The sequence below is a fragment of the Neolamprologus multifasciatus genome, chromosome 15 (genome assembly GCF_963576455.1).
Source record: "Neolamprologus multifasciatus chromosome 15, fNeoMul1.2, whole genome shotgun sequence".
NCBI lineage: Eukaryota > Metazoa > Chordata > Actinopteri > Cichliformes > Cichlidae > Neolamprologus > Neolamprologus multifasciatus.
This window is the reverse complement of record NC_140453.1, coordinates 20,499,681-20,514,292: the sequence shown is the minus strand read 5'-3', so window position 1 is coordinate 20,514,292 and position 14,612 is coordinate 20,499,681. Positions and strand designations below refer to the sequence as shown.

The 14,612-nt window shown below is 41.8% G+C and overlaps 1 protein-coding gene across 5 annotated transcripts in view; it reads right to left on the bottom strand.

The window, feature by feature from the left end:
- The window catches only part of ncoa1 (nuclear receptor coactivator 1), a 101,777-nt gene that overhangs the window by 22,888 nt on the left and 64,277 nt on the right, over window positions 1-14,612 (bottom strand). For 4 of the 5 annotated variants that reach the window (XM_085133280.1, XM_085133282.1, XM_085133279.1 and 1 more), the window contains 6 exons: window positions 13,499-13,591; window positions 12,608-12,748; window positions 11,617-11,764; window positions 9,498-10,488; window positions 8,060-8,269; window positions 6,947-7,295 (listed from right to left, as the gene is read on the bottom strand). In XM_085133280.1, the coding sequence (XP_084989406.1) occupies window positions 6,947-7,295; window positions 8,060-8,269; window positions 9,498-10,488; window positions 11,617-11,764; window positions 12,608-12,748; window positions 13,499-13,591 (1,932 nt within the window). The remainder of the gene's footprint in view (window positions 1-6,946; window positions 7,296-8,059; window positions 8,270-9,497; window positions 10,489-11,616; window positions 11,765-12,607; window positions 12,749-13,498; window positions 13,592-14,612) is intronic. The other variant, XM_085133281.1, reaches the window with a different exon arrangement.

Below are 14,612 nucleotides of genomic sequence, written 5' to 3'. Positions count from 1 at the left end.
CCCTCAAGGCCCTATATATATATATATATGTGTGTGTGTTATGAGAGTGTAAGTAATGTGGATGTCTAAGTTGTGAGATAAAATTGAGGCACAGGTGGCCAGAAGAGGACAGAGGGGGGGGGAATGTCTCCCCTGCACCCTGGTGACACACCCGCACCCCAAAGCCCTACCTGTGTGGGTGGGTGTGGTGGAGCGGGAAGAGGGAGGCAGCCGGGGATGGGGAGGAAAAGAAGGGAGGGGAGGGTGTCCCTCCCTAGGGCCAGCTCCCCCGCTGACCCCAATATGCACCCCCGTCCTCTGGTATCCACCAAGGCAAGGGAGCCCAGGCCCATCCAGACCGGGGCCTACGGCAGCAGCACCGCCAAGCCCCACAGGACCCGGGGCAGCCCACCCCACCCCACCGCAGAGGAAACTGTACCCACCCCAACATTCAATCATCTCCCAGACTACACAAGACACAGACACCCAGGTTAAGTTTATTCTCCACCTCTCCTATGTCTCTCCCCCACCTGCAGAGTGGACTCCTGCAAAGATGGAACAACCTCCCTGCCAGTTCAAGAGCCCCCCGGTTAGGCCGATGCACAAGAGGCCCCCTGCGCCAGGGCTGAGCCCCCGTGCACCCACCCGCCCACAACCTCGGCGACACACCGACGAGGACCGAAGCCCCCAAGGCCCAGCCAGAGCCCCAGCACGGAGGCGAAGCACCCCCGAACCCCAAACCCCCACGCCCGCCCCGGATCCACTCAGGGGCAGCCAGGCCACCAGGCCAGTAACCTACGTCCGCCAGCACAGACCATCCTCCAGCCCCACTGCACGCGGCCACGAGGAGAACAACCTCTGAGAGCGACCAGAGCCACTAACCAGGTTATGAACACAATCCCCGGGTTAAGCCCTCCAGGGATAACGTCTCTAGGAGTCCTCCAGGTGCCCTAAGCCCATCCCAACCTCCACATCAACCACAATAGCCAAGGCGGGACCAAACCACGACCCCCCACCCCCGCTAGGTGATGGAGCCGATCAAAGGAGCCCAGAGGGATTGATCTAATGTGGTGGCAGAGGCTATATCGAGACTAATGTGATCTATTAGATAGTTTCTATATTGGCTAGAATTAAGATTATTTTTATTTTTCCAGTTCATGAGGACCATTTTCTTGGCGATGCATAGGGCAATAAAAACCATGTGGACTGTATTAATTTCTGTAGTGACATCATCCAAATTTCCCAACAAGCATACTAAAGGGGAGGTTGGAATTTTACATTTCAGACACTTTGATAAGTCCTCACATATCTCGTGCCAAAACTTCTGCACTGGTGGACAGAACCAAAGAGCGTGGATGTAACTGTCTGGTGTATTGCCTTGACAGTGTGAGCAGTTGTTGGCGGATGTAAAGCCCATCTTAAACATTCGATGACCTGTATAGTGCACTCTATGCAGTATTTTGTATTGTATTAATTGCAGATTGGGATTTTTAATCAATTTAAAGGTTTTTAAGCAAATCTGAGACCAGACGTTTTGGTCTAAGCTGACTGATAAATCTGCTTCCCATTTTGCAATAGGAAGGGATATTGATTCATCTATTTTAGAAAGTGTTCTCTATATTTTAGATAATAGTTTGGGGGATTTAAGAGTAAGAAATTGAACCACACTTGGTGGTGTTTGTAATTCAACTTGACTGAGGTTAAATTTCTTTTTTACTATGGATTTAATTTGTTGATATTCTAAAAATCTTTTCTTGTTGATCCCATATTGTGTAACTAGTCTGTCAAATGGAATAAATTCTGTTCCCTCTAATATATGTTCTAAGTATTTAATTCCTTTACAACTCCATTCTGGGAAATTAATCATATTTTTGTTTTGTAATATGTCAGGGTTATTCCAGATAGGTGTACGTTTGCATGGGATTAATGAAGACTCCGTTATTTTTAGAAACTCCCACCATGCTGTCAGAGAAAAGCTGATGTTGATGCTTTTAAAGCATTCATGTCTTTTGATGTTTGAGCTAATAAATGGTAGGTCTGAAATCTCTAGATCATTGCATAGTGCCTGTTCAACATCTAGCCAGGGCTCATCTAAGAGGGTACATTTTAACCATTCTGAGATGAACTGAAGCCTGTTGGCTAAGAAGTATTGGTGAAAATTAGGCAGATCTAATCCTCCTCTATCCTTGGTTCTTTGTAGCGTTTTTAAGCTGATGCGCGGGGGTTTATCTTTCCAAAGGAATTTAGAAATATGTGAATCCAGAGATCTGAACCAATCTTGTGATGGTTTGTTAGGGATCATTAAAAATAAGTAATTTATTTTTGGCAAGATCATCATTTTTATAGTGGCGACCCTTCCCATGAGTGATATGGGTAGAGATTTCCATCTAGTCAGATCGCCTTCTACTTTCTTTAGAAGTGGGATGTGGTTTAATTTAATTAAGTCTGAAAGCTTAGGAGAAACATTAATACCTAAATATTTAATATTTCCAGATTGTAGTGGGGCAGAAGATGAATTATGGAAGGAGCAGTTAATGGGAAGAACTGTAGATTTTGGCCAGTTAATTGAATAATCTGAAACTCTTGAAAACCAGTTTATTAGAGTAATTACCTCAGAGAGGTTGATTTGTGAGTTTTGCAGAAAAAGCAACACATCATCCGCATAGAGACTGATTTTATGTTCTACGTTATTACATTTTATGCCCTTAATTGTTGTAGCCTGTCTAAGTGCTGCTGCTAGAGGTTCGATAAAAATTGCAAAAAGTGAAGGGGAGAGTGGGCATCCCTGTCTGGTGCCCCTCAGGAGACAAAAGCTGGAGGATGTCTGGTCATTTGTTCTGATACGAGCTGTTGGGGAATTGTATAATATTCTTATCCAATTTATGAAAGAGTTTCCAAAACCAAATTTGTGTAAAGTTGCAAATAAAAATTTCCAGTTAACTCTGTCAAATGCTTTTTCTGCATCTAGAGATAATATTATGGTTTCAATGTTTTTATTGTATGAGTAGTGTATTAAATTAAGTAATCTACGAGTGTTTGTTGAGGAGTGCCGACCTTTTATGAAACCAGTTTGGTCAGGATGAATTAAGAGGGGGGTTATTTTCTCTAATCTCTTTGAGAGAGCTTTGCAGATTATTTTAAGGTCTACATTTATAAGGGATATTGGACGATAACTTGAGGGAAATAAAGGGTCTTTTCCTGGTTTTAGCAGGAGACTAATGTTAGCAGAATTCATATTTGGTGGTAGTCTGCCATTTTTCTTGATTTCCTGCAACATTCCATGGAATACTGGTGCCAAAATTGTCCAGAATTCTTTGTAGAATTCTGCAGGAAAGCCGTCTGGACCTGGAGCTTTATTAATGGGCATACTTATCAGGGCTTCCTGGAGTTCACCTGGCGTCAGTGGTGAATCCAGTGCCATTGCTTGACTGTCTAGTAATTTTGGAAGAGTTACGTTGTCAAGAAACAAATCAATTTCATTTTTAGACGGGTTTATTTGTGGTGAATATAAAGTTTCATAGAAATCCCTAAAAATCTTGTTTATTCTTCCAGGGTCATATATTGTGTTCCCTGATAAATCTTTAGTAGCACATATAGTTTTTTTTTCTTTATTTATTTTTAACTGGTTTGCTAGAAATCGACCTGGTTTGTTACGGTGTTCAAAATTCTGCAAGCGAAGTCTTTGTACAAGGAATTGTGTTTTTCTATTAATAATTTCATTTAATTCTAGTTTTGTTTTGCATATTTTGTTCAGGGAAGTGACGGGTAAGGTAAGGGGAAGTGACGGGTAAGGGAAGTGACGGGTAAGGTAAGGGGAAGTGACGGGTAAGGTAAGCGACCCATGTTGTAGGTGACGTCAGACGCCGGAGATTTGGCGGGAAAAAAAAGCGAATGGTAGCGTAGAGTTTAACAAAGTTTCCTTAAGCTTCAGTACTGCCAAATAAACTAACCAACTGTCATATAACTAACAACATCTGTCTTATCATCTCTAACACCCTGGAGGACAACGGGGAGAGTTTAGACGCTCTCCAAGAATACATCGACCGCTGCTTCCAAGATTTAGTAATGAAGAAGGCCCAGAGTGCATGTTCCCCGGCCAAAACCGAGACGCCGTCATCGAAGAGATGTCGCCCGGCAGACTCCCCCGGCACAACATCGCCTGCCGGCAAAGACATCGCAGATATCCTGGAGTCAATCGACAAGCGATTGTCCAGTTTCGATGCGAGGCTGTCCCTGGTGGAGATTTTACACCGGGAATTTAAATCTCTGAGAGAATCCCTGGAATTCAGCCAGCAGCAGGTGGAAACGCTTGCCGCTGAAAATGCCACGCTACGGGAGTCGGTCAAATCTCTCGCCGATAACGTGACCCAGCTAAACACTGAAAATAAAAAAATAAAAGAGTCCGTTATCGATCTACAAGCCCGTAGCATGAGAGACAATCTTGTTTTTTCTGGTATTCCAGAATCTACCGGAGAGGACGCGGAGGCAACGGTGAAAAGCTTCATTAAAATCCACCTGAAGCTGCCGGAGGACACCGTAAAGAACATCGCTTTCGATAGAGTGCATCGCTTGGGGGGCGTGAGGTCGCAGACCGGGAGACCACGTCCTATTGTGGCCAAATTTGGTCAATTTAAACAGAAGGAACAGGTGAAGAGTCGCGGCAGGGAACTGAAAGGAACGGACTTCAGCGTGAACGACCAGTTCCCCAAAGAGATCCTGGAACGACGCAAGGTCCTGTTCCCAGTCCGACGTAGCTTCATGCAGAAAGGCTCCCGCGCTGTCATCGCCGTGGACCGGCTCTACGTGGACGGACAGCTCTACCGCGACCCCGGCACCACACCGTGGTTATATTGACTGCACTCCAGATAAGAACCCGCTACACCCTTTTCTTATTCATTCACACTTTCTCCTTTAACATGGGTTTAGCCTAGTAATATCAGTATGATGTCATAGCAGATATAACACCGTCACCCTCCGTCATTACTTTAATTGGAATGTTTCCGTTTCTTTTCTTTTTTTTGTTGTCGCTCACAGTTTATGTGGTTTCTTTCTTTCTCTTGTCTTTCACTGCTGTGATCACCTACTTCCCCACTCACCTACAAACAACACCTTCTATTTCTCCATATATTCGCACCACGATCACGCAAACACACACGCTCAACGGCAGCACATTTACAACAGCCTCACAGCAAGCACAGACTTACAGGACACATACGCAAGCCACGCTTGTTCATATTAGTGAATAGTCACACACATAGTCAGACTTATGGAGCCTATCACCACACTTTTTTCTCTTTCTATTTACAAACAAGTGATGTTTCCACATTTTCTCCACCCGTCTAAACGAAACACCCAGCTTACATCATTAGACATACACACACAATTATGGGCATGCTGAGGTTTGTCACATGGAATGTAAATGGGGCTGGCACCAGAGGAAAGAGGTTAAAGATATTTAACCAGCTTAAAAAACTACAGGCAGATGTTGTTTTATTACAAGAAACTCACAGACCTGTTACAGGTTTAAACGAACTTAAAACACCTGAGTTTCCTAATGTGTTTGCAGCTTGTTATAATTCTAGACAAAGAGGAGTAGCAATTTTAATACATAAAAATGTTAATTTTACAGTACTCGATACAGTTATAGATCCAGAGGGTAGATTTCTAATTATTAAACTATCACTATTGAACAAAAAACTATGTATTGTAAGTATATATGGTCCAAATGTTGATGAACCCTCATTCTTCCACGGATTTTTTAGTGCACTCTCTGAACACCTTGATTGCACACTTGTGCTTGGAGGCGACCTCAACCTTGGACTAAATGAAGAAATGGATAGGCTCAACACAACAGGAACTCAGCGCAATTGGCAATCCACAAATATAATCAAACAGTATATGAGCGACTTTGGCCTTTGCGATGCATGGCGCTCCCTTCACCCCAACAGTAAGGAATATACTTTCTTCTCACATGTTCATCACTCCTACTCTCGTCTGGATTATTTTTTGGTCAGCAGCTCACTGCTGAGTGACATTTCAGACACTGAGATTCACCCTATAGCTGTCAGCGATCATGCTCCTGTATCTTTAACACTAATACACAAGAATAATACTACGCCAAGTAAAAACTGGAGATTTAACACATCACTACTTAAAGATGAAGACTTTATTAAATATTTTAAAAAGGAATGGACTTCATATTTAGACTTTAATGACACTCCCGGAATATCTGCTTCTGTTCTATGGGAAGCAGGAAAAGCTGTGATGAGAGGTAAAATAATTTCTTTCTCATCACACAAAAAGAAAGAAGAAAACAAAAATATTCAGGAATTAGAAAAAACCATCAAATCCTTAGAAGAAGCCTACGCGTTCCACCAAGATCAAGAAATAATGTACAATAAACATTCTTTAAAAAAAAAAAATCCAGGCTTGGTAAAGAAGTGTGAGATACTCTTGTGAGATACAAGAGTGAGTACTGTTTGACTCTTTAGCCATTGTGGTTCTCTTTTCTAATGTTTCATAAATTTTGCTTACAGCTTTCTGTTCCTCATGACATTTTCTATCCATGTCAAAAGCAATTAGACTATTGACTATTCAAATTGAGCTTCTGTCTGAATTAGGTAAGCACACTGCCAGGATAGAGCATGCAGTACACTGAATGTGTGACAACCCACTTGCTAGACATTTTCTCTGCAGTGTGACAAGAAGTAGAGTACGAGTTTGGTTACATGGCTCCTGAAAGCCACTAGAGGGCATTAAGAATATAAAAATGCCGGTGAATGAACTCTGGATCATACCATTACTACTACCATCAATACAATAATAACAATAACACAATTATTTTGAATCCAATCAATTAAAATACTATCCAATAACGACTTAAAGAACAAAATTAGTAACTATTATAACAAACAATCTGATATTTGAATGAAATCAAGAATTTATTCATCACGAGCTGAAACAGTACCTCTGTTAGGAGTGCCAGGAGGCTCTCTCTTCACATTTACATTGCGGGGAGTGCTGGCCTCGCCGGTTTGGAGCTGAGTGGGTGACTGCAGTTTGAGCTGGGGGGAAGGGGAGTGAAGCTGAGGCGATGGGGACTGCAACTGTGGGAGGGACTGAGGCTGAGACAGGGGTGACTGGAGCTGAGGCACAGGGGACTGGAGCGTAGCTGGGGGCTGGGGGCCCGGAGACTGAAGTTGAGGGCCTCCTCCGGGGTTTGGTGTATCCTCACTGCCCTGTTTGGCCCCAGCTGGGCCTCTGAAGCCAGGCAGCATCTGGGAGAGAGGGTCCATATCAACAGATACACTAGAAATCTACAGGCAAGAAACAAATGAAAAAGAAATGCAAATAAAAGGTGTTAAAAATAAAGTATTAAAAGATAATTGGGGAAAAGGGGGGAAGTGGGCGTTGGGAAAACTTCAAAGACGTCAAAGACTACAGCTGGTAGCTGAACCCACAGTGGAGACAAAGTCCAAGAAAATAAACATGCAACTCGGTTTACAACGGCTGTCCTGCAACTGGCAATACAGGATCAAAGCTCAGAGGAAAATTCCAAGGCTTGATTGAGAAAGATGCTTTTTAACGCCGTGTCACGCAAGCATGATTGAAAATAAGTCCTCGTTTAGGGTGGGAAGATTAACATTACTGGGTCATTACAGTTGCGCGTTATGACTGTCTGATTGGTCGAAGTTGGACAGAGTTCATCAGAGTCTGTTGCTTTTGACACTTGGATCACTTACCGATCAGTTTAGGTTGTTGAAAGGTGTTTTCTGTAATCTGGGTTAATCTGACTGGTATTTTCTGTTTTGGCTATAGGGACCATAAATACACCTCGTATCAGCAGACGAGTAAAATCCCTATTTTTCTTACTTTTACCAGGTTATTCGTTTTACTTCCTAAACCTGGCTGCTCTAATGGTGTTTTACCTCATTATTTTCTGTCGCAGTCTCATTTTAAAGCGTTACTTTATTGGTCTGATGATGCAGTGGCGATCTGAAACAAGTTTTATTGTTTTATTACTTTACACAAATGTTAAATGCCCAATTTTCAAAAATTAACACAATATCAACAGCTGTACCATGGAGTCTCGGCTGTCTCTGCGACTGTCTCTGCGGTTTTCTCCGACAGGGCTCGATTTGGGGCTGGACACTCCTCCAAGTTTGGTTGCACCTCCTGCGCCAACCGTTGACCCTGTACAGGTCACTCCCTCCCCACCAGCTTTCTTCTCTACCTTAATTCTCACTGTCTGAAGGCTCAGAGCAGATGGAGGTGGCAGGTCGTCCAAGTCCTTCAAAAACAAAAAGATTTCAGCCAAGCGCCAAACATCAAGAAGTCAAATACAATGTAATATACAGTAAAGAATAAATGTTCATCATAAATTAACGGACTTAAGCACTGTTTGCATTTACCTGAAATTGAAATCTACGAAAATGTAATAATACAGAGAACCCTAAATGTAAGGTTTGAATATTAATTATATCAAAATATGAGCTAATTATTATGTTTAATTTTCACCTTTTCATAGAGTGACTGCATCCCAACACATGGTTTACAGGAGAGTGTATGTTTGTATGGGACATTAAAGACCATCTTAAATTATAATATATTTGACTTTTAAAATTAAAACAATCCAACCATTAAAAAAGACCAAATAGTATATTAGTATAGTATATTTTAATACTGCATTGTGTTTCCTTTAAATTTTATTCCAGAAAAAGAAGCTAAAGTTTCCTTTTATAGTATTTGCAATGCCCTATATTCTAGACTTCTATTACAATAAGTGAAAATGATTAACTATTATTTCAGATGCTGTTCTGGTTCTGATTCTCATCTTTTGGGTTGAGTAGGGATGTGTTTGTAGACTGTTATTTTATTCAGTTTTTGTTTTATGTGGCAGCAGAAAGGAAACAAATTTGAATATCAGATTAGAAATAAATACAGTATAGAAGGCAATTAATAACACTTTCAGGCTCACGTGCAGCCCTGCACTCCAATACAGCTGGAATTGTGTAAAAAGTGGCAACTTCAAATGACTTTTGGATCTCTTATAGTCATAACCCTACTTAGGTAAAACTATCATAGTTTGGATTCTAATACTGGCTCATTGTAATTGATTCCAAATTGTCTATACAATTCTAATTTTGCTGCCGTACACTGCTGGGCAGCTTTATCTAGAACAATCGTTTAGCGGAGTTGCTTGTAACTAACTAACTAACTAACCAGCTTTAAAATAAATGGTTTTAAGTACAAAGCGCAATATTTGTATCCAAAATGTGCTGATTTTAGGCATAACGTAGCAAAACACAGAAGTAATATTAAATAAATAACATTATTAAATTGTACTTCGTTAAGCATTTCACTAGTGGTCGTGTCCGGGCTCTCGTCCACTGTAAGACTAACAGTAATCTAATAACATAAGACCGGCAGTGGGGCACAAGGAGAACCTGGTTTCCATATCTGGTGTGGTGGGAAAGGAATTTAGAAAGAAAAAAAAGCTTTGGGCTTCCATATTATACCTTTTCATCTGTACCCAGGAGAAAACGAAGCAACTGGTGGTCCTGTGGCTCTCTCGAGTCGCTCTTGGGAGGTCCTGCACCCAGCGCCGGACTGACAGGTGGCTCCTTCTTGATCTCAACTTCAGTTTTGTTTATTCCTTCCTCACTGGTGGTGGAGGCATCATTGGGACTACTGTCCTGAAGCAGCCGGTGGAGGATCTTGTGTCTTTCAGTGAGACTGCTGTGGGAGGCAGGGCACTGAGGGGCAGGAGCAGGGTTAGGTGGATGAGGTGAGGAGGTGCAGTGGATACTGTTGCTGTTGTTGTTAGAGTCAGCTCCTGTCCCATTGCTATCCAGGAGCTGATTGAGTCTGGGGTTACCCAGCTGTGAGGAAGAAGAAAGGGGGGCTTTAACAGAGTCCTCTCCCCCTTCTTCACCTCCATCTGAGGGTTTTGTTGATGGGGGTCGAATAGAGGAGCCAGTGGGTGTACTGGCTTGTCTCTGAAGGACCGGAGAGGACAGGGAGAAAGACCCTGTTGACCCACTGCTTGCGCTACTGTTGCCATCACCACTAGACTGCTGCCTGTTGAGGCTTCCTCCACTGCTTAGAGCCCCAGCTGGGGAATGGAGGCCAGGTGTGGAGGGAGAGAAGGGGTTCCCTGGTACCCGGGGGCTCCCACCTAACCCAGGACTAGCCCGTGGCATCCTGGGTGACATAAAAGAGGTAGGGGTTGCTGTAAGTGGGCTGCTCAAAGGAGAGGGGCTGTTGACCTGCTGGGGACAATTCGTCCGATTGGGTGTCAGGTAGCCTGTCAGCGTGGCTGGATTATGTCCGTGGGAAGAGGCATTGCTGTTGTTGGTGTGAAGGCCCGCGGTGGCGAGACTTGAGCCTTGGGTTGAATTACTGCTGGGGGGGAGGGAAGGGGAGCAGGAGGGAGTTTGGGCGATACCACTGAGGGTTGGTGGAAGGCTGGGGTTAGTGTTTTCCTGAGAGCTAGCAGTGTTGTGTTCCCTGGGAAAAGAAAAAGGAAGGAAAATTAAAGATGTCAACCACATCTTTATATCACGTCCACAAACACCCCATTTTCTATCAGTGTCTGCCTTATCCAGGCTTCAAGCATCATCCAGGCTTCTCGGTCTGCTGCTCTTTAAATTCTCCCCGTAATCAATAAAGTGAAAAAAAAAATTCATTATCTCCATTACAAGCTTTAAGAATGAAAATCCATATCAGAACACTTGTCGTCGCACTTTTTGTTTGCTGATGATTAAAAAACTTCTGTTAACAATCAATAAGTCAAACTGCACCTTGCATGGAAGAGAAAACATCAAATAAAATGAAATAAAATGGCCAATCAGTACATTACTGAAATTCCCAGGGGAACCCACCCAAAGTTTCATCTAATCTAATTAAGACAATATCAATTAAATATGAGGAACAAAAAATTATAATGAAATAAACTAGAATAATCAATAAACTCTAGTGAGAAAAGGAAATTCTGAAGAATTCTGAAGAATTCAGTTACAACAAGCCAAAACAACAACCTTACTGGGCTTCCACACTTTTCCTTGAATTCAAGCACTTTTCAAGATATCCCAGCACCTTATGCCTATGGCAAGTTACTCTCTCAGTTCTTCGGCACATTCAATGAGTCTGCCATAAACGATCAAATTACTGTGTAAGGCGCACATTCATCTGAAAAGTATCACTGACCCATTTTACCATAAAAGCAGTTTAATTACACTTTTACGCAGCTGGTAGAACTTCAGAGAAAGTCAGAGCATTTTTAAAATCCTTGAAAATACCAGCATCATCTGCAACACCCCCCAAAAAGACCAGAACTGGGAAACTAACATGCATGGGACTCTGCAGGTGCATGTTGTGCACACTTCAGTGGATGAAAATTCATTTTATTCTAAAATACCACTTGTTACTGACACAAAGTGAAGTAAATTACTATCATAACATCTACACTAAGGCTAACTTCTGAAACTGGATAATTAATTCTGACCATGGAAGTACAAAGTTTTAAAATCTTTGACCTTTTATATGTGGTTGTCAAACATCACTTTATCCACTAATAAATAAGATTAGGCTCAGTTGCAGTCATCTCCTGTGTGTGTGTGTGTTCAGTCACAGTACCTGTCAATAGTGTGAATGCCCATAATGAAGGGCTGTACATCAGGGTTGGGGGGGCAGCAGAACTTGCAGCGGGTCTGAGCGCTAAGCGGAGTGCCATCACTCAGAGTGAAATGGTAGAGTGGGCTGATTGCGGTACCATGTGTCATCACTGTTGAGAATGAAAGAGAAATAAAGGATTTAGGCCTAAAAAGGCCATTCTGAGGCAGACATCTGTGTTATAAGACGAGGTGGCAGATGATGCTCCACCTCGGCTTTAGCCTGCTGCTTAAATGTGCTTTAGATTTACCGCATCCATTTCTGATAAGCTTGAAAATATGAGACATATCTTCATGTATCTATCGTGTTATCCAGGTCATAGGAGCAGATACCTCCCCGGCCACCTCCTCCAGCTTTTCCTGGGGGACACCCAGATGCTCCCAGCGCAGGGTTTGTTTTTTTGTTATGGTCTCACAGAGGAGTTCTCTAATTCAGATACATGAACCACTTCAACTGGTTTCTTTTGATGTGGAGGAGCAGCGTCTCAGGAATGTGTCACTTTTCTGTTAGCAGCCGAGCTGAAATTAAGCCAAGTCAGTTGATGTATAACTAACTTCTGAAGTGTGACGACTTCTTTTAGTTCCTTATCTTTTAGTAAGTTAAGTGTGTAATTATTGCTTGGTAAAAAAATAAATAAGAATAATAATTTGCAGGGCTGCAGGAACCTTACAGACTAATCAATCAAACTCATTCATTACTGGTTACAAGCCTAGAGCGAAGTTACCACCTCCATAAATCTACATAAACATCCTCTCTCGATGTAGGTGGATCCAAGTTAGTTTGAAAAGTTTTTAATATTTAGTATTCTACTCAGTTCACTATAGTGCCATTGACATGTTGCAGAAACTCCTGCAGCCATGACAGAGCCGGCAGTGAGCGTGTCAATAATTTGTGAGAGTGGAGGCAAAAGGGGGGAGAGAGAGAAGAGGAAAAAAAATCAATAGTAGCTACTCACCCTCATGCAAAAGCTTCTTGGCGTGGGAGGGCTCTTTGCCCTGCGGCTGAAAGAAAGCATAGATACATTTCCTGACCAGGTCCTCCCATCCAGGCCTGCCTGTCGCTCGCAAAGCACTAGTTTCTATGGAGATGATCTTCCCTGGATTAAAACACCACACACACACAAACAAAAGATCAGCCTGCACTGATTTGAACAACTGCAGCAGACTTCACACTTTCAGGGTTCACACTGTTACCTTTGAGAAACGAATTTAAAAAAAAAAGAAAAAAGGACTATCTCCGAATACTTTCTAAAATGATCTTTAAGCCTCATTGTTGCTGTAATTTTTCAAGATTTTAGGCTTTCACCTGGGTGGGATATAAATTTATTCTAATAATACAGTAAAGCAAATTTTGTACATGTGTTTGAGTTTTGGTGACTGAACGCGAGGTAAGGGAGTGAACATACTATTGAGGGATGCAGATGAGAATTTAAAGGATGGTTATATAGGTTAGTATTTAGATTTTTACACTGATTTACAGCCTTTTTAACAACACGTGAGGTATCTGCTCAATTCTTGACACCCCCCTTATTCTTCTTTGTGTTATAAAGGTTTAGTTCCTTTAACGTCTTGAACGGGAAATGTTTAAACTGAAGAGAGGTGCTTACTAAGTCTTGTTCTGTGCTGATATATCACAGCGTGGTATGAACTGTGGTTGAATAAAATAAATGCTGACCTCACAGGCAGTGCTACAAATGGCCCCAAAGGCTCACAGGTAAGAGTTTGAGAACCATGGGTGTGGAAGATGAGATTTGTATTTCCTCTATAAAGTATCCCTCCAATTTCTATGATTCTAACTTCTCAAAATCCCCCTCCCGTGATTCTTCTTACACCCGTGTGTGTTTTACCTGTGGGATCCTGCTTTGTGATAAAAGACTCCGTGCTGACAGGCTGGGTTCGTGGCATCCGGCAGGCAATGCATATCAGGCAGCTCTGCAGGTCTAAAGAGGACACAAGGAGCGAGGTTTATGTAAATGTTTGTCGCAGTCAGCAAAAGAAAGAAAAACTTCACAACAGCTGAAGAATGGAGGTGATATAAATGAATTTAAAGACTAAGGGATACACAGATTCACCCCCTTTTGTGTCAAGACAACAAATTGCTGAATACTTTTAAGGTTTTTCAGAATTTCATTAAACTAGTTTTAAATGTTTATCACCTGCAAGACTGATATAACACAAAAGAGAAGATCATCAGTTATATTATTACTTAATATGGTGATAACAACTGAACAAGGTTGTTATCAGCTGAACTATAATTAATAACTCTATAGCAGCAGAAATATCCATTACTTGGGAGCATACAGTCCATATTTTATTACTTAACACAAATCGCTGTCTTTGGAAACCTTTTGAATTTTCTTAAATACAAGAGATTCTTTTATACAGTGAATTTTGGATATTCTTGAAATATATGAAGAATTCAATCCAAAAAACAGACTGAAAAGTAGCAATAAAAGTATAAACTGTGAGACAGGAGAGCGGGGACCAAATACCCAAATACCAAATAATATAGCGCCCTATACCTGCGCTATATTATTAAAAGATATTTGTTAAATCCAAGCAGTGAATATCAAAGACCTTCAACTACACATCCTCCTTCTTGCAACCAGTGTTCAATTACAATAACAGCTTGCAACATTTATTGTGCTGCATTTTTTTGCCCCACAATGGTGGTCTTGTTTCATCTTGCACCATAAATCTAGAACATCCCTCTCGTTCACAGTGTATCACACATCTCTTAAAGCCCAAACTCACTCCCCAAGTTTAGTTTAGTTTAAGTCAAGATGACAGAAACATAAACTCTGGTCAACAAGAGAAGCAAGAATGCGTAATAAGTAGGGTTGGGTATCGTCACTGATTTCTAGAATCGATTCAATTCCGATTCACAAGGTCCCGAATCAATTCGATCCACGATTCGATTTAATTCGATTCAATTCGATTCGATTCACTTCGATTTGAATC